The sequence below is a fragment of the Pocillopora damicornis genome, chromosome 3 (genome assembly GCF_964200805.1).
Source record: "Pocillopora damicornis chromosome 3, jaPocDami1.2, whole genome shotgun sequence".
NCBI lineage: Eukaryota > Metazoa > Cnidaria > Anthozoa > Scleractinia > Pocilloporidae > Pocillopora > Pocillopora damicornis.
Genome location: NC_142672.1, coordinates 12824568 through 12844818, shown reverse-complemented (window position 1 = coordinate 12844818; position 20251 = coordinate 12824568). Strand labels below are relative to the sequence as shown.

Sequence of the window (20251 nt, the reverse complement as noted above, 5' to 3'; positions counted from 1 at the left end):
ACCATGAGCTTGCGTGACAAACCGAAGGCCAAAAGTAAACACCACGAGAGGTTCTGCTGACGCTTCCAGCAAAATAGCGCAGCTTGCCTTATATTGTAGTGAAAGTTATTCTATGTAAGGAAGAATCAAAGACTCAAAGAGTGCTTTTAATGCCAGAAGTTATGATTGCTTTATTTCATGTTATTTCACAAACTGAGACAGGCGTGACGGACTGCACGATGCTTTCATTCAAACCGGTTTTTTTACACGTGATTGGGTCGTGCTACTCACAACAATAAACGGTACGTAAGCTCGTAAAGCCACTGATCGAGTGTAGTTGTGAAGGTCTGTCATAGGGTCTGGTACTACTCGCTCACATAGCTAAATAATTGTAACTTGCACTACAAAATGCTTTGTGGAGTGAATCGACTGAGGTTTGTATAGAATGTTTTTATGTAAGGGTTTCAAAATTGTGATAAAAATGTTTCTTCGGCTAGCAAACTTTATTTTCATAAGTTACACAATCGATTGAGTGCTTAGTAAGCACGGTTACGTATCAGTTTGAAACCAACAGCTTTTTCTTTAAAGCTGCTGAATATTTTCCGTAGTTATAACTCTGTAAAACAAGCTTAAAGCTATTATCAAGTGGTTTTGTTTTGCTGGTCTGTCGGCCAGCTCGTCGTAATAGAATTTTACCCTACACCCGAAAACTAATAAGCTTTTAAACTTACATGTTAATGCAACTTTTGTAGTACACTGTAAATGAAATGCGTTTACTCCGTCAAGATCTCCTTTCTTTCTAAATTCAACGCATAGCGCTTTTATTTAAAAACCGCTTGCAAATCAGCAAAAATTTAGCTCGGTATGATCTAACAGGCAATCAGGGATTTAATTTTATGACGAATTTTTCAGACGAAAAAATTCACTCGAAAATTAACTTGTTTTTTCTGCCTATGGAAAAAGGGTCCTCGAATATGGTTAAAATTGCGAGGAATTGTTTCTTCGCAATCCTGATATGCCTATAATGAGGAGTATATGTTGTTAAGGATGATGTTTGATGTCACTGGGATGTGATCGAAGTCAAAACATTTTGAAATTTAAAAGGTGATTGACGGAAGTATTTTATTTTCAGTTTCGAGTTTATTAAAACCTGTGAAAAATTCATGCGTGGGGCTGAAAATTGTGTTTCGTACGTCATAGTTTAAGGAAATAAGATCAATATCTTTTTATTTTGCCACTGTGATTATTTTTAACCATTCTGGAAATTTCAAAGTTGTAAATCACATTTTAACTTGTAGAAACTTCTGTCCACTTGAAAAGTTAGTGAAACCCTGGACAACTTTACAAGTTGATGAATGTTAAGAAATACTATTCAAATCGATGTCTGTTGTACAGTCTTTGATAAAGATTTCAAATTGTTTTTATTTTGCTTTGTTCATAAATTGAATAGCAAAGGTGAAGTTTAAAATTTTCTGGGGAACTATTGTGGTAAAATATTGTAATTAGTTGTGAATTTCAACCAACACCTTCCTTGGTGTCTGCAATAAACAATCCTTCATTAAACTCTGAAGAATCAAACTGACTTTGTTTGTAATTTTGAAATAAATTTGAAAATTGAGTAAACTTTGTCAGACCAGATGTTCACACTATTGTGAAATCTGCACTTTACCCATGTAGCCTGGTGAGAGAAATTCTGGCTCCAGTAGATGTTTGTAGAAAAATTAATTAAAGAGGCACCAGGACTCTGTTGCTTTCAATCATTGTTAAAATGTGATTTCCTTGCTAATAGCTTAATTTTGCTAGCCATAACTTTTTTCAAAGGATGGGCAATGGTTAATCTCAGCAGTAAATACAGCCAGTGAATAGCATTCTTTTTTATTTTTTAACAATAGTTTGGATTCATTTGACATAGGTTTTAGGCTGCAAACATGATTATGTAATAATTTAAAAATAACTGGGTCAAGGGATAGACTAAGGAATTGTAAGGATGAAGTACAATACTTTGTCAACTGTGGATCAATTTACATGTAATGCACATCATCCAAAGTCCATATTTTTTATCAGACATTCAAAACAAGGTACCACCATTAGCTGCCAAAGATTGGGAAATTCTCTAGCTAATATTTTACCGCCTAGCCCCCCTTTTTTTTTTTTATCAAAATTCTCCCACAACCCAATATTCTTGCAAATGAAAGCTCTTTCAAAATCTTCAAACAAAACAGATTTATAAGCTCTTTGGCAGAAAGAGAACCTTGCTTCTGAAATTAACTTGTTTTTCATCTCCAAATGAAAGTAAAAAAATATGGGAGACAATGAGCTTCGGTGAACATTAAACAGACCAAAAATGAACTTATTAATTTGGTGCAAAAACTTAACGCTTAAACAATTTATCTTGTTTTTATTTTAGTTTGGAAAGAATTTCTGCCCGGTGCATTTTGTCCAGGCATCTGTCAAGTGCACAGACCAAAGCAGCCCTAAAACCGTTTTACTTTGCAGTTCATCCTGATCTTTTTGGCCAGTATCCAATACAGAGGGTAAGAGAAATTATTCAGCAACACTTAACTCCTAAAGTTAACTTGTAACAAAATTTTTTAGAATATTTGAAATGGTTGATAACTAAAGGTTTTAAGCTCAAAGGGGATCCTATGTTTAGTAAGGGTGAACGCAAGTTGTGTTGTCATGGCAAGTATCACAAGGTGAGATTATTTTGTTATCACACCCTTGGTCAGATACATGATTTCATGTGATGACCTAGTGATCAGTTGGCTCAAGTTTAGGATGTTACAGATACAGTAGGTTTTATCACAGCATGATAATATTGTAAGCACAGGAAAAGCTATTATCACACACAACCATGTCTCTTCTAAGATTAGGCTTTAACCCTTTTTCTATCAAGATCTGATTATTAATTTTCCCCTCCAGCTGCTAGACATTTCCATGTAAATTCTCCAACTATGCCCCCTGACACAAATATTAAAACACAGTTTGTTTTTTGGCACAGAGAGAAGTTTATTAGGAATACAAACAAAAAGAAAAAAAAGCTAATGATATATAATAAACCTCTCTGCCACCCTAGACATCACACAAAATCACCCAGGGTGGGAGGGTGGGTGGGAAGAAAAATGAAACAGTACAATACAAAATCTCTGGCGTATGCTCAAAGTGAAAACTGATGTGAAATGAAACACAAAACTCTTAGAGCCAGATACCAAAGGGTGTGTGTCGCACAATTTATCTCTTTGAACACAGGCTTGTCCAAAAGGGGTAAATTGGTTACAAGTATTAGGTGTTAGATGAAGACAACAACTTCTACCTGATCGATTATTAAGTATTCTCATTACCTGTTTGCTAGATAATGTTTGGATGTTATATAGGAAGAAGTTACATTTTAATCACTTCTGTATTTAAGGTGGGGAACTTTTAATGCCTTAACTTCTCACTGGGCTAAGTTATTCCCTTCACAGCTGCCTTCCATGTTTATGTAAATTAACCAACAGATTTTGGTGTTGCACAAGTGTAGACTTTGTTAAGTTTGTCAATTTTCAACACTTATCAGTTGTGTGGTGTATTAATATTTTAAGGAAAAGTTGCTGCAGGTACAGTTATTTGTTAGTTGAAGGAAGGGATATCCTCAGGCCAGTTGTTTAATGGCAGAAAGATTTTCATACAAATTAAACTTTTTTGGTTTATTTGCAGTCAATAAATGAAGATTCCTTGAAGAGGTTGAACTCATACCTGGAAGATCTGCAGAAGAAAAATCCTGTGAATCCCACTCACTTGATGTTCTATTTAAAAAATGATACAGCAACACCACCACTTGAAGAGGGTAAGGCATATTAAAACTTAGAGGTCTGTGATGATGATGTAAAACAGCATTATATGTTTCTGTTATAGAGTTTCTCCTCCATTGTGAAATGTTATAATTTTTGACGTAATATTTTGGTCATTGTGCAGTTAATTCATACTATCCTATAGTTAGTCCAATGGTGTAGGGGATTCCTCAGGGGTGCCCATGACCCCTCCCCCTTCTCTTTGTAAGCATTTTTTAGTCATATAAATTAAAACACAGCATGGAGGTCAACATGACAATCTGTTTTAAAAATAACCTCTGTTTTACACAGTGTGACCGCCCTTTGAAAAATCCTGGCTATGCCCCTGAAGTCCTCTATTGTTTCATTTTGTGTTCCTTCTTTTATTTGTGTATTACCTCTCAAATCAGGAAAATGTTATAATGTTATCCCATGCAAGGGCAGTAGAGTCCTTATAGCCCAAGGGCAGCACAGTCAAATGTTGTTTAAAGAAGATTGCCAATGTGAGGGTGTTGCCTAGAGTTGTTATACAAGCCCAACATCCTATTCTAAGATGTTGGAATTGATAATTATCGATAAATTATTAATTGTTTGATATGTGATTGTTAGGGCTGGATCTCTTCAAGACGGTAAGAGTTTCACTTTTCTCTCGTGATGTCCAGTTCACCATCAGTCACATTTTAAAGACCTGTGGTATGTTGGAAGATCTGGTTACTCTGCACCAGAACAGTGAAAAACCTAAGGTGTCAGTTGCACTTCCCTATGATGCACCACATCACTGGCTTAACGTTTATAAACAGTTCAGTGACAGGCAGAGCCCTGTGGACCTTGCTCAATTGCAGAGAAACTCACGACTCTCTTTGAGAGACTTCCTTGACAAGAACATCCAAGATGCCAGGGGAAAACAAGAAAGTAGTAAATCTGTCATAGAGGAGAGTAAACTGCTTTCTGATAAGATATGTAAAGAACTCAGGTTGAACAAGCTGGAGTCAATCAGTGGCTGGAGTCATGCATCCTATCATGGCTCCCTTAAAAACTTTTGGAACCTTTGCTTGTCCAAGAAGTCTGAACTTCAGAATCTCAAGGGACATACAATAATTTTTACAGACTGGACAGGAGTTGATCCTCTTGGGCGTGTCATGTTGAATACTCAAGATGTCCCAGAATTTTGGCTCTCGGTAAGTTAAAGAAGTAGCAGCACAACTTTTATGGCCTTGTGGTAGCAACCACCCAAGCTTATTCTACTCTTTTAGGTTGAAGACATATTTGAAGTCATGCTAGATTGCGTGCCTGTCAAAAAGATTGATGAAACCTGTAGTGGTTTTGAATGCTTGTCTAAAGAGGTGTTCTTTGGTCTGGACATGGTTTTTAAATGCAAAACTATTGGGTAGCAATTTAATTTGAGTGAAAAAACAAAATTGAGTGAAAACACTTTTTTTTTTGGAGGGATCAAAGCAGGCAATCCTGTTAATTATTTAAATAGGAAGTCAAAATTAAAAAATTCACCTCCTTTTGGCTGCTCACAGAACCCACAGCTTTTGAGTCTTGAGCATGAAACTCACATGGACAAATTCAATCTGATGCTCTCATGTTGAAACTATCACTTCCTTTTCAGAACTTAACATCCTTGGAAGACTATGATGTTCTTGTTGATCAGGTACCTATGTGGGAGAGAAAACTATCCTCGTTACTTGGAGACATGAACATCAAGTATGATGAAGATTCACCTTCTGTCTCAGTTGTGGAATATCTAAACTACCTGTACAGAGTGGTTTCCTTGCTGAAAAAAGGATTACTCGGAGCTGATGCTTCAACAACCATTCAGCCAGGGGAATTTAAAGAGTGTACTGCAAGAATCCTGAGGTTTGTTAGTTTTTGTGTCATCAGGTAAATGATTTTCACGAGAAAAATTGAAAAGTTTTTGTGCACAAATTGTCAGTGGTGAAAGAGATTATAAATTTGAACAAGGATCAGATTACTGGCAACTCATCCATTTCCAACAGATATGGAACATGTCAAACAATTCAAGCATTTCAAGAATTTGTTGATTTGGGTTGACAATGAAAAGGGAATGCCAGGCAAACCTTACCATGAGCCTGTCACAGGCATCCCATGGAAAAAAGGTTATGTCACATTATTTGAGTCTTATCTTGAGCCTGACAAAACTACAGTGCTTAGTGCTTAAAAGTAAGCCAACTCCCTCAAAACTCAACCATTGATCCTCTGAGTTGAGAATGGAGACAATTGAGTCAAGTTCAAAACTCGTTTTGAACTTCCTGAAATGAGGAAACAAAGGTGTTAGTTGGATTAGTCTGAAGCATTGATAGGAAAGGCAATGATTTTAAATCTGTAGAAGGAAAAAGGATGAATATAATACAAACAAGCTAGAAAATAATTTTAAAATGGATAATTTTTTTAGCAATTAAACTAAGTAATTAAAAATTGTTACATTTTTTTTAGCCCTTCAGATGCACTCAGCTTGTCACTTAGTGGTGAGTTCCAAATACCAACTTTAATTCCAACAGAGTTAATTGTGGATTTTTTGGGAAAGCACAAACAGAAGGCTATGGACCTCCATGAAGAGAACAAAAAGTATGGAAACTTATTTATCATTAAAACCTGACTGCAGTATTTATTACGAGTCAAATGACTCTCAAATTAAAAAAAAAGTGTTATTCTTTGGTATAAAGTTTACTTTGTCTTTGCCATCAATCTATGAGCCTTATACCTCTGCTTAATCAAAAATGTACATACAGTAGACCCTAACTAACTCAAATTTCCAAGGGAAACAAAAAAGGTTCCAGTTTGTTGCATTCAAGGTAGCTGATAGTAAATGACTGGGAAAAAAGTTACCAGGATGTTCGAGTTAGCACAGTTCTACTGTTACTCACATTTGTACATGTGATAAGTGCTTTTAATCTGCGTGAGAAAGAGTGACATTAAATTATTAGTGTGCAGGGGGCAGGGGGCAGTTGTAATCCTATTTGCTTTATGCTGAAAAGAAAAGGATAAAGTCTTGCAATGTGTGCCACCTTACAGGCCTCAAAACATGGCTTTGAATTTTTCATCTTAAACTACATGCTAAAGTTGTAAATTTGCTGATGTTTATTATGTATCGTTTTTGTTTCCAGGAATATATTAACAGAGGAGCAAGCAGTCCAGTCATGTAAAGAGAAATTTCAGTTCTCCTCTTTGTCTAAAGACAGCTCTGTTTCACCAATGCAGATGAGTGACTGCTGTGAGAGACTTCTTGAGGAAGATTACCCTGATCTTAAAAATACAACCCTCATTGTTTCTAAATATTACCATGTTAATGAAGATGGTCAAATCAGTATTCCATGGAACTGGAAGTGAATCTCTTACTTGGATGGAAGACATATTTGTTTTCATTTTGCCCTTTTCTCTTAGGTGTGTCCAAAATGGAAATTGCTACATACAATTATTATAAATATGTTATTTTCGAGACAGGCAGTAACTAGAGAATTTGTAATTCAGTCAATTAAGTAACCCCTAATTGACAGTTCTCTTTATTCTCACCTCTTGTCTTCTTGATATTGTAGTGATATGGCTGGGAGAAATTCATTCTTGGTAACTCATGGTGGTTGAAGTTTTAATTTAAACTAGCAGATAAAATTATAAGGGCTGAAATAATGATAAATTTATGGCTGATAGATGGATCTTGGGAGTGAAAGGGTAAATGCAGGACAATTTCTGACTCTATTTTCATTTGTATAAAAATAAATAAACTAATGTATTAAATAATGACTGATAAGTCATATCATTTTTAAGGGCCTATATACACATATAAAACACCTTAGACAGTGTAAGTGAGTGATGTGGGTTTGATAGTAAGTAATGAATCAATGGATGGAGAAATGTGACTTATTAAAATAAATTCTGTAAATATTGATGGGAAAATGTATTAAATTTAAATGATAATATCCTCCTTGTAAGTTAAGGGAATTTTCAATCATACAAAAGGATGGAGTTTTAACTTAAGGATTCACGATTGAGTCTTACGTGTGGTAAATATTTGTGGTAGATATTATTTATTATGAATCCAGTGAATACTGAACTGATAAGTATTCTAGAAGTATGCTCTGTAAGTTAATGTTAGACATTTTAAGTTATATAACTTTTTGATAATTATTATTAGATGTGAAAGAGTAGTTTTGATAAGTGGTTCATATGCACTTTTTTTAAGGTTTGGATGCAGTAAACATTGGAAAATGCTAAGTAAGAATTGATTAACATTCAAATTACCTCCTCAAGACCCTAACAATTCTGGAACATATATTTTTAAAACTGATCTCAGTTAATTTACACATGTCATGTCCTATTTTTATAATTGTCATACTGTGACAGTATTGGAGGATGAACAATTTAAACCAGCATTTGCTTAGTTTAAAATTTCTTTTTGGTTTTTTTCCTTTGTGTGTGAACCAAATCATCTTAGGACCCCCTGGGAGCCCACAGAGAGCAGCTGCATCTATTTTGGTTTAAATTGAGTTTAGGGCCCTTTCCTGCTGAGTTTTAATTATTTCTTGGGTTCTATAATATCACCTGTAGTCATAGCTTTCATTTGATGGAGGTACAAAGTTTATTTTCATTTCAGTTTCCTGGAGTAAACAGTTGTTGTTCAAACATGGAGAAATCTTATTTTATCAATAACAATATATTACTATAAATTATTATTTATTCTAATAGTTAAAATAGGATTACTAATACTTATTTAATGGTTATGTGCCAATCAATTCTGTAAGCTTTAACATTCCCCTCGTGCCATGGGCAACCCACAGGCATTTGACCATCATCTGTGCCCAGGGGGTGGAATATTTGAACCTTGTCTTGAGAGGGTGGGGAATTTGAACTAGAGGTGTCAAGTCTTTTGAGCAGAATCTAAGTTTTACATATTTAAATATAGAGGTGTTTATGGCAAATAGTTCACTCTCATGGGCAAATGGTTCAAAAGAAAAGGTTTACAAGGTCTAGGTTTTAGAGCTTGGTTAATGTTTAGAGAGTCACAGTTGCTGATTTTGCCTTTTAACGACAACAACAAAAATTGGGCCAAGCATTTGAACACAATTGTGAAGACAACTAAAATTTCTCTCAACAGGAAATCTCCTCACAAAGTTGCTCACCTCAAAAAAGACACTTTCTGATTGCTCATTAAACCCTTAAATCTTTCCCTTGGGGATATAACATGTTGTTTTATTCATGGTTTACCTTTTTCATAAGTACTTTAAATGTATAAAATGAAGGTTCAATAAAGAGTTCCTAATTCTTTTTTTTGTTAGAAGTCATTTGTCTTTTTCTTTGTGATCTATTTACATTTATTTATATTGTGATATATTGGCAGGGAGGGAATCTAGAGGTATGTTCCTGGGGAAAGTTTGAATTTCTAAACCCTTTAACCCCTGAGAGTGACCAGCATCTAATTTCTCCTTCCAATATCACCACTGAATCACACATTAATGTCAGGAGAATAAAGGAAATGATCACCAACCAAAAAAAAAACTCTTGATTGTTGGAGAAATTCTCCCTGTCAGCATCTTAGTAAATGCAGAGAGAACATTACAGAGAATATGAATACCGATGTTAGAGTCTAAGGGATCAACACTTGTTAATTTAAAGTTCACTTTAGAGCCTTAGTATTATATAGCAAAAGGCAGAGAACTGAACTTTGCAGAAAAATATTTATTAAGAATACAAAAACGTTAATTAAAATTTGCAAGTGTACTATATTAATTATATTCCACCTCTTCTTAATTATTGACTTTAAAATATGATCATTCAGCAAGTAGTAAATCCAGCTCAAAACTGTCCCTCTCATCTATTAATTCTCAATTTCACTGTAGACAATTTATAGCCCATTGACTGAAAATATTGATTCACTGTTTTGCCTAACAAAAGTTGTACCGCAGTAATAGGGAAGTTGATGGAAAGAGTCATCGCTTACTAATTTCCAGAAATCAAATACATTGATCTCAAAACATCCCTGAATATCCAAGGTATAATCCAGTCTCCTTTGCAACTGTTCTTTGGAATGCCATGCAGTGCCTGGCTCAAAGAATGGTTGCAAAGGAGACAAAGTTAAGATCTTTCATTTACTATCCAAACTAAGGGGAGAGGTAAATAATGCCATGATATAAGGACCATCATGAGCTTTACATTTCCCTTCTTGTTTTTTAGGAATACAGCATTGTGATGCAATTGCTATGACAAGACTGAAACCTCCTCTAGACTGGAAATCTGACTTGTGTTTTACAACAGCTCTGGTGTGCAAAAAGACATGACATATCATCTGTTAAAATAAAGTTATATTAAGTGACAGTTATTTCTAAAATTCAGAATTTGGCTTAAATCTTCCAGTTATTTAATGTAATGTCTACAAAAAGACAATTGCATTCAAGCATCAACTACTCATTTGAATTGATAGTTGATCAAGCTCTACAATTCACATGTAGAAACTTACAATTATAATAAACTTGTTCATTCTATGTCAAAGGTGCTACAGGCATTGCAAGGTCAATAGAAGCACATTTGATATATCCAAAGCCAAAATGCTCAGACAGTAGCCTTTGAACACATATAAACATCTTGATTGTGTAGGTGGCTCAAGTCAGGGTACAGGGCTTCCTTATCCTTTCCTGTCCATGCACGGCCATCTCTGAGTGCTTCATTTAGACTGTCAATCCATGTTGCACGGTCCATTTTGGTATCAGCAGCCAACAGGTACCTTATATTTGGTAGTTAACAAACAGAAATTGCTGAACTAGTTCCCTTTCAATTTTGACGCTAAAACACTGTCATCATTACAGCTTCACAAACGTTGAAGATATACAAGAGTCTTATGATAGTAATATACAGGTCTTTCAAGAGGATTTGAGGTAGAAGGCACCTACCCATTTAAAACAAGAGCCTTTAAAAAATAAAGGAGGAATGAAGAGTAATGCATGAAGAGAGTAAAGTAAAAGCAACTAAAATAATTTCCAAATCAAGCAGGAGCAATCAATTGTTGCTAGCTACCACCCTTTTATCTAAAATCCCTGATTACATATAAATTTGAATTCCATAATTTTTAGTTTGACAACTTTTCATTAGCTTGCTTATGTTGGCACTGTATAGCATACAAGTGAAATAAAGTTGAACCTATTATTAACTTTACCGACGATGATTATATCATGACTATACTATAACTTACTTGACTTCAGTACCACAAGACCTCCTGAGCTTCAGTTCCATGGTGTTTGGACGAGCACACAGGTCTCTTGCCACTCTTGTGACTTCTTCACTGATACAATCTGCCAAATTGATGCAGCCCATTGGGGACTTTAACAGAAAGAAACACAACTGTTAGATAATGTAAATTGAGCCAAAGAGTCCAAGCCTTGTAAGAAAAATCAGGAAAATTAGTAGGTCAGGGTATCTCAATTTTCTTGGCTTGTTGTGTTACTTATAAATTTAAATCAAACACTTCCGGGACTTTTGCAGAGGTTCTGCATGACATGATTCAAAGGTCAGTCCCAAACACAGTATTTCTTGCTCAGATTTCTGTTGCCTAGGAAATAATTTTCATTCCTTTCCCATGACTTCTGAAGACCCAAACTAACATTCTGTGACCTCTCAGGACTAAAAAATGATGTAATTTTTAATTTCAAAATTTCAAAATAATTGGGGATTCACTTTAAAAAATACCTTGGTTTCCTCATCTCCTGGATATCTCCAATAGGACATCACAGCTCCTTGTAGCACACACCATCTTCTCTGCCAGGCTCCATAGCCCCCAATGTCCTCTAAGATGGTCTGATGAAAAAAGGGAGACAATTTGATGGTGAGAACCTGTAATGATAGATGTTCAAGACTCTCCATGACCCTAAAAGATAAAGCCTGTACTGGAGCCTAGTGGCCCACCCAGCCAGAGCTTATCCCAGTTTCCATGTAGCACGAAGTAGCTAAGAGTATTACCACTCCCCCATGGATAGGATGATTGTCCACTGCAAGGTTACCCACCAGCATTTTAAGGGGCTTCCTGGAAAATTCGCTAGAACCCATTTATACTCTTGGGTGAAGAGAAGCACAGTGAGAGTGAAGTGTCTTGTCCAAGAACACATTACATTGATGCAGCCAGGTTTTGAACCCGGACCTCTTAACCCTGAGTCCAGTGCACTGACATTAGATTACTACATCTCCTGTATCCATGATACAAAATGATATGATAAAATGTACAATGTCCATGCTCTCTATAAAAAATTTTCACCAAGAGAAACGCCTTTCTTCCTGGCATCTTTTCTATGGCTGACATGTGCTTTTCCCATAAAGTGAAGGATATTGTTCATCCCCATTGCCCGCAATCTTGGTATCTTGTATATATATTACCTATTAAAAAAATTGATTTTTAACAGTCTCCACTATAAGTACACATAGGCCCCTACCAGAAATCCATTAACACTGCTGCTGTATTGAGGAGAGCAGTCAACTTTCATTTCCAAGAAGTTTGTCAAAGGACAAGTGTCAGGCACCTGATGATAAAATAAAGGCAAGTTCTCAAGAATTTAAACTAGTGTGGCATTTTTAAAAGCTCCATATACATAATCAAAAGATGGGTTTGATCAGATGCATTTTTCATTTTGAGAGCTAACAAAATCCATCAAAAACCATAAATATTAATGATAAAACATTATTGCATTGCTGCAGTTCTTTCTGCTTCTTATGAGTAAATAGTGAGTCCCCTAAAGCAAAGGGGTTCTTAAATGGTTCCAGAGCTGACTGCTACAAAGGCTCTTGTTGCTGCCATCATTGTCAACATTCTTTCTTCCCTAACTTCTATTATCTTGACAAAGAAATATATTAACACACCTTATCAAGAGAAAACCGTTTTGATTTGATGATTGGCAGGTTGACATGTGTCACTCCAACAGGCACAAAGCTACTAGTTCTGAACACTGTTTGTGGTGACGCTGAAACTTGAGTCGCTGAAAATATATTTCAGGATTTCTATCAGTTATTACTGAGCTTTTAATGATTCCATCTGGTACGACTAAAATTCAAGATTTGAGGGCTCCTATTGAAAAGTACTTACCTGGTGAAGCAGTGTCAGATGCACGTCGCTGAATGGAAAAAGCAGACAAACAAAGGAATCTCAGTGAGTAAGAGGCATGTGAATGACAAAGGCTGAATGTTACACCCCAGAACTATTTGCAAAACAAATTATTACTCAGGGCTGTAACCTGTGTTTCTTGTTTTGGCAGAGCTCACTCATTGTTACAGGTGAAGATGTTCATTGTTGTTGTTAAGTTACACTTGCCCACATATCTTGGATGTAAGAGGCTGCTTCAAAACTGACTGAAAGGCCTGAATTACCAATTAAATGTTTGACACCTGTACCTAAGAGATCTCTCATTATTATTTTCTGCATGCAAAACAACTTTGAATATTAACCATATGGTATACACAAAGATCATTCTTATTCTTACACCAGCAAGCTTCCCTTTCACCACTTTAGGTGACTGGAAGATCTTGTGTTTGGTAGGAGTGGATACAGGTGCAGGCATTAGTGTCTTTTTCACATTCTGAAGAAAAAAAAAACTTAATTAAAATTATTTTAAATGATACTAAACTTTTGAATCTTATGATCAAAAATCTAGATGTAAATATAAAATTTTGCATTTACAATGTACTCGAAAAATACATGTATTCTCTATCTTCCTTGGTATATGAAAAAAGTGGGAATTGAGCATGATAGTTGAGTTTGCAGATCTCATTTTGTGAGTTGGAGGATTGTTATTTTGTGGACCAATGTTAAGAGCATTAGAAAGTTAAAACTTACCATGCAGAAAAGCTTCACAGCTATAGTAAAATCTGGTTTAAGGTCCTTCCTGTGACAGCAAATAGAATAACACAAGATCTCAGGCACGCTCTCGAAAACTTCCCAATTCATTAATGGCATGAAACTTAGAAGGTTAAGAGGGGTCTGGTCAATCTTAGAGCCTGGGCTCAAGGTTACACACATCTATACAAGTTGCCTAGTAAAAAACCACTGTAACCTGCAGTTCCTCATGGTGCTGGTTAAGAAAACAGCCTTGCACTGATCATAACGCCATGTAACATGTAAATTCACTTACCAAGTAAATTTGTCAGGGAACATCAGAAAGTTTCCCTCAGTGGCATCATTTGTTGATAAAACTCTAGAACAGTAAAACTCATGTGGCCCATGTTGGACGATGCAGACATAGTAAAACACACCAAGATCTGACAAACAAACATCAAACAAAATCAGCTTCCTTATTTACAGAAACTCATATTTGACCAGTTCTTAGTGTCAACATCCAGGGAAGCTTGTAAATTGCACTGTAATTCACAAATTTCCATTGATTCCTTCCTGAACAAACTGTATAATATGTAAATTTAGCAAGATCTTTAAGGTCAACTCACCCACTGGTACTTTAATTCTTCATATTGTACTCTATACACAAATGTACAACTTAACCCTTTCACTTCCACAAGTGACCAAGACAGAATTTCTCCTTACAATATCAATACAATATCAAGCAGGCAGGTGATGAGAATAGAGAAGAATATCAACCATGGGATTATTAGTTGATCCAATGCCAAATTCTCTGAACTAACATTATAAGAATTGTATGGCAGGTAGTAAGGAGAATTACTAATTAGATCTTGAGAGTGAAAGGGTTAATGTTCTCCCTACTCCTACTACCAACAGGAGATCAGCATTTAGAAGGTTACACATACTACAGTTGAAGATCAGCAAAAGGGGATATAATTGTTACCTTACCATTTCTGATGCCCACTCTCAGCATGTCCATAAATTCTTGATGAAGAGTAATTTTGATATCTATGAAATAAATAATTTTTTAAATAGTCTCAATAGAGAATTTTAATTGTGCCTAAAGAGAAAAATGTTCATGTCATCAGTTAAACCAAGGTCAGATAACTATTAGACAGTCACCTGACAGGGATAAGGTTGCTGTACATGCTGGCATCTCAGAACCAACATTTGTTGCTTTAAATTCCTGTGCACCTTCAGTACCACCAGTTTTCAATTTGTTGACCTCATCTAGACATGCTGTTCTGTGCTCAGCTTACAATAAAATTTGTTAGAATTAGAAAGTCAGTAATTTTGCAACTATACTATTGATAATTAAATTATAATAATAGCATATCATAATAAAGAATGATATGTCAAAATAAACTTATAAGAAATAAAGTATTTTTTACACACTTTCTGATAGTCTGGGAATAAATATTTAATGCTGCGTTAAGAGGAAGAAAATAAATTCTGATTACTCAATGCTCCTACAATTGAGATACAGATGAGTATATCAGTTAATCTATATTTAGTCAAAGACAATTGTATACATGTATGTAGAGAATTTCAGCAATGAAATGCAATAAGATTGTTCACAAGTGCACCTACTTGCAAGTAATAACACTTTTTCTGCTTCAATTTCTTCCTGGGAACCTTTAAAGGTGATGTCATTGGCAACACACAAATTCAGAGCTTGACTTGCCTGAAGGACAATGTTCTGTTGGTATGCTGCCTCCTCAAGGAGGACCTATGAAGACAGATTTAACCATTAATCTAAGGACTTTATTTATAATGAATTTAAAATAAATATTAGTTTATTGTCTTTCCTTCCTTTTTCTCATACTGTATTTCTTCCCATGTCTACTGACCTCTTCAAAAAAAATTTTTCAAGTCAGCAGACACAGTCACTCCTGAAGGCAGATTCTCTTTGAGAATATATTGATATAGTGACAAGAAACTCCTTTTCTATGACTTGTGGGAATGAAAGGGCCAGGGGCACAGAGAGGATGTGAATTTTAAAAAAATCAGTGGTAAATGCTGAATTGTAAATTAAGTGGACTTCATGCATGTACTCTTATTCAAGCATACTTTAATCTCATCTTGTATTCTCTTTGGTCTCTGTGGTACTGGCTGTTTAGGCTTGTGTACTGTCTTGGTAGCATATTGTTCACTAGTCTGGCTGTTGTATCCAGATTGGTAGGTGCCTCTTTCCTCTCTATCAGACTCCATGGAATATGTTGAAGCAGTTTCTTTCCTCTTCCTCTCTTCTCTCTTTTGTTCTTTCTCAAGCTTACAAAAAGGAACAAAATAAGGTAACACAAGGCTAACACATACAGGTGAAGCCAGAGCTCAGCACTCTATAAAATGTGTCAATAGTAAGTTCCCACAGTGGGATAAATGTCTTGAAGGCCAAGAGGTTTATTCAACGTAACATATACATGGCCTAGTATGACAGGCTAAAACCTGGAAATGTGGTAAAGAGTTAAGGGCTAAGTTTCTCAGAACCTAATAAAAATGAGACATGTACATGTAATATGGAATAATTATTGAAAAAATATTATGTGATGAGTGTTGCTACAGTATTAAAATCTGGATCAGCTTAGAATGCTTATCACATGTGCAAAGCATATCACCAAATTACAAAAATAAAAATAACTGCCTATGACATTATAACACAAAGTTCAATAAATATCAAAGATTAATGGATCACAGTTTTAGATACAGGAATGATGAAAAGAAAAAACAACTTCAGCCACTGTACCTGTTTACACTTCTCTTCGTAGCTCATTTGAAAAATGCCCTCCCTCTCTTTCTCAAGTTCATCGAACTGACCAAAGTCAAAGGTGAATGTCATTTCATGAATGTTTACATCGTTAAGGTTGATTGTTTCATTTGGATCAAAGTGGGACTCTTTGGTAGGTCTTCTAGGAACTTTAAATGCAAACTCCTCTTTTTTAGTAGATTTTCTTGGCTTCTTTGAAGAGCCTTGGGCCTGTTTCTCCCACACAACAGGTGTTACTGCCTGTTTGGAATCCTGGTCAGCTACTTTGGCGGCACTTGGAGGTTTCTCTGTTTTGGATTCTTTCACTGCATTGACTCTGGTTTTTTCCCTTTTGTTCTCAATCCTTTTTTCTTCTGAGTTATCACAGGAAACTGCTTTGACAGTAACAATGCTTCCAGTGATTTCCCTGTTTGCAACAACAACTTTTGGGCTTTTCTCTTCAACCACACAGGCCTGGATGACATGTGGTTGTTCTTCTGTCAGTTGCTTTCCATGATTCAGCTTCACTCTCTCATCACTGCCAACTGGAGTGGCAACAATAGTCACTTTGTCATTTGAAGTTTCTTCCCTTCTATTTTCTTTCACTTTCTTATTGTCAGCACATCTTTCCTGTGCTTCATTGCCTGCTTCATTCAAGTTAATCACTTTTTTTCGTGGTTTTGGCATAGGTAGATCACCATCAGCTTTGTTGACACCATTTAAATCATCAACACTTCCTTTCCTTTCCCGTTTGACTGGAACAGGGGGAAAGTTTCCATTGCCTTCCTCATCAGTGGATGAACTTCTTTGACTTGTTTTGGCACCCTTTTTTTTTTCATCTGCACCTTTGCTGATTTTTGCCATATCACTCTTATTGTCATTCTTAATCTGGCTTTGATCCTGACAAGTTGTAGGAGGTTCTGGAGCTTTCCGTTTGATCACAGAGTTGCTATTTTTATCTCTGCCTTTGTTTCCTTTAGTATTCTTTGGTGGAGATGGAGCTTTTCTCTTAGCTGCTTGCAACTGTTCTTCGGAGCTTTCATCAGAAATGTCCTCAGTGACTGCCACTCTTGGGGGCTTAGGGGGAGGTATAAATTTCTCTTTTTCAATATTCACTCTGTTTTTTGTTGACACACCATTCTCAAACACACTCCGTGCCTCAGCCAGTTTACTAGGGGTATGTGATGCCTGAGGCTCAAGATATTTCTTGTCCTTTATATTCTCCTGAAAACAAAAGACAGTCAAACATCAAATTAGCATAAATAAGTTACAGGTAAATTTTGCCCCCCATATTGTAGGTGCTCAATGTGTTCAGTCTCACAAAATGTAAAATACTACCCAGATATGTTTTAAATGCCAAGTAAACAAGGATATTTATGTTATTGATTATAATAACGAATCACCTTCTGTTGATCCTTTGCAGCATTGGCTTGGAATGCTGCAGATCGTGATGCTACACTAGGGCTACTGACATTGCAATTGTTCACTCCAGTTCCTTGGGTTACAGCTTTCCAATGTTTCTTTGGTGTTGCACCATTTTCTTGATCTTTCTGTTGCATCTTCATCAGCCTTTCTTTTCTTGCCTAATTGAAAGAAAGATTGGCCGTTTTTATGCTAGAGACGTTAAAGTCGTCTCGAGACGACTACATCTTAGACAACTTTAATGTTTCTAGCATAAATGCATCTATTACATCTAGAATAAATGCATCTATTACAATGTTGCATCTAAAAGGATGATTTTTTTTAAATGGTGAAGGAAGGTCCTTCTCTTAGAAATTTTTTCTTCCTGAAAATGAGCATTGAGTTTACAAGGAAGAAGTTCCAAATTGGTCACTCCTTAACATAAAGGTTGAGGGCTTTAACTACATGTAACACTTGACAATGTGCATGCAAATAGACTACAATATTTGAGATTTGACTTTAAACTTCTTCATCAATCTAAACAGCATATGACAGTCTGCAGCCTTTCCCTGCATCTAGACAGCTCAGAGAGCCACAAAACTCTAGAAAAAAAAGTTTGGCAGTCCTGCTAAGCACTTTTCTCTCAACCAATTACTTTTTGCTTTTTCTTGTTACCCTGTTTCTACCAATAGCATAGCTCCATTTTTTGCATTTAAAACAGATAACCAACAACTCCTCCATTTGTTTTGGATGAAGGGCTAACACTTGAACATCAGCATTAGAAATTCTTTATGATGGCCAATTTACATTTTCAACTCAGTTGATAAAATCAGCTTATCCTATAATATTTGAAGTTGATGGTCGTCACTGTGCACTGGTACAGTGTAGATGTTCTTCAGTTGATTTTGCGAGCAATTTACCTGAACTGATGGGCTATTAACATCAATGTCCTTGGAATTTTGCAAAATAGCACTTTTGCCACTGTCCTCACTGCCAATTCTGCGTCTTTTGATGTCATCAGTATCCACCTCAGCCGAGCAGCTGTCAGTGTTGTCTTCTGACAAGGGACGCCGAGTTCTATCATGAATGGGCGAATTTCTCTTAGCTCTGCATGCTTCAAGTTCTTCACGCTTTTTGACAAGCTGGTTTTTCCTTGCCTGAGTCCTTGCCAATAATTTCTGTTAAAAACAAATAAATTATCAACCGTTAGAATTTATTTTTTGAAAAGGGTTTGATAGATGGAAGGAAATTGGGAAGAATGTCACGACGAATGAAAATAACTTACACATAATATAATAGCACGCTATTAGCTTTTACTTATTAAAAAAAAACATTTTGTAAAACAGGATTAAAATTCCGTAAAGAGCTGTTGTTTAGTTACTTTTTTCAAATGATTTGACAGTTACATTTCCGATAAGCATCGGTAATTTTTCTTTTGTACTGGAACGAATGGAATGTACTAGTGATTTCTCGCAGATCACGTAGGGAAGAACGTTAAGTTAAAAAAATATCTGTTTTAGAAACATACAGGACAACTCAATAATCAAAGAATTTTTATCACCAAAAACAAATGCTACGTTTCATCTATAATTTTTCTTCTGTTGAACTGAAAGTTAGCGACTAATTTTAAGCTTTATTACAGTACAACAGCGACGTGGTAAGATTCAAAGCATCTGTTCGCCTGTTTAGGCGAAAAATTAAGCTCTTGCACCCAATTTCAATCCATTTAAGTTTCAACTAACCAACGACAAGTACATTATTATCATTCACAGAAACAAAACATTGGACATGAACAAGACCCCAGCTGCGTACCCTTGAAGTATTTTTAACGACAAGTTTCGCTTGAGTTTCTCGATTTACGAGTGTTCCTCAAAACGCAAGCAAACAAAGAGTTGAAGAAATTACCTGAGTAAATGGGTCCATTTTAAGTATGGAACTTTATATCATTAGGGTGTTGAAGAACGCTGAATATTCCTTTGTGTGAAAATATCGCCTTAACAAATTTCACCTTCGAACCGTTCACTTGCGAAGTCGATTTGAAAGTAAGCGCTCGAAACAATATTCCTGTCACGTGACTCAAAATGCGACCCAGTCCACAACGGCTTAGAATGGTTACTTAGACACCGATCGCGGCGAACAAATAGTTTACTTGAGCTATTGTTTTTCTTTCTGTCCGGCACTGAAAAAAAACCGGAAATATTGTGATTAAGAAAATTTTTCCTAATTTCACCCATCTGTCGTCATGCACTTTGCACAAGTTTGAATCTTTGAGGGGTATTAAAGCAGGCTATCGGTTGAGATTAATTTCTTATCAGGAAGGGGAGGGTAAAACGCGGAGTCTGTCTATTTTATGGCTTACTAGCACACAAAATGCTGAATCAAAATTTAGTTGCCTCTAAGGTTTCTTTCTTGCTAGAAAAACAGATGCGGTGAGACTGCCGTTCTCCAAACTTACACTTGGCGAGGAAAAAA

The 20251-nt window shown here is 35.9% G+C and overlaps 2 protein-coding genes across 2 annotated transcripts; one reads left to right on the top strand and one right to left on the bottom strand.

Annotated features, from left to right (window-relative positions):
- Window positions 1–268: 268 nt before the first annotated feature.
- Window positions 269–9087, top strand: LOC113674288 (T-cell activation inhibitor, mitochondrial). The gene is made up of 7 exons (XM_089199724.1): window positions 269–413; window positions 2387–2513; window positions 3676–3805; window positions 4398–4966; window positions 5404–5651; window positions 6249–6380; window positions 6920–9087. The coding sequence occupies exons 1-7, from the start codon at window positions 388–390 to the stop codon at window positions 7140–7142; spliced, it is 1455 nt and encodes a 484-aa protein (XP_089055850.1). The 5' UTR covers window positions 269–387; the 3' UTR covers window positions 7143–9087.
- A 383-nt stretch (window positions 9088–9470) lies between these two features.
- Window positions 9471–19844, bottom strand: LOC113674290 (uncharacterized). Its single transcript, XM_089199722.1, has 17 exons — window positions 19685–19844; window positions 18700–18957; window positions 17782–17961; window positions 16379–17602; window positions 15706–15906; window positions 15226–15364; window positions 14758–14889; window positions 14584–14643; window positions 13913–14039; window positions 13618–13666; window positions 13265–13360; window positions 12871–12898; window positions 12648–12763; window positions 12224–12310; window positions 11487–11594; window positions 10993–11120; window positions 9471–10527 (listed from the first exon to the last, which is right to left on the bottom strand). Exons 1-17 carry the CDS (start codon window positions 19700–19702, stop codon window positions 10356–10358), a joined length of 3123 nt encoding a protein of 1040 aa, XP_089055848.1. The 5' UTR covers window positions 19703–19844; the 3' UTR covers window positions 9471–10355.
- Between the last annotated feature and the right edge of the window lie 407 nt (window positions 19845–20251).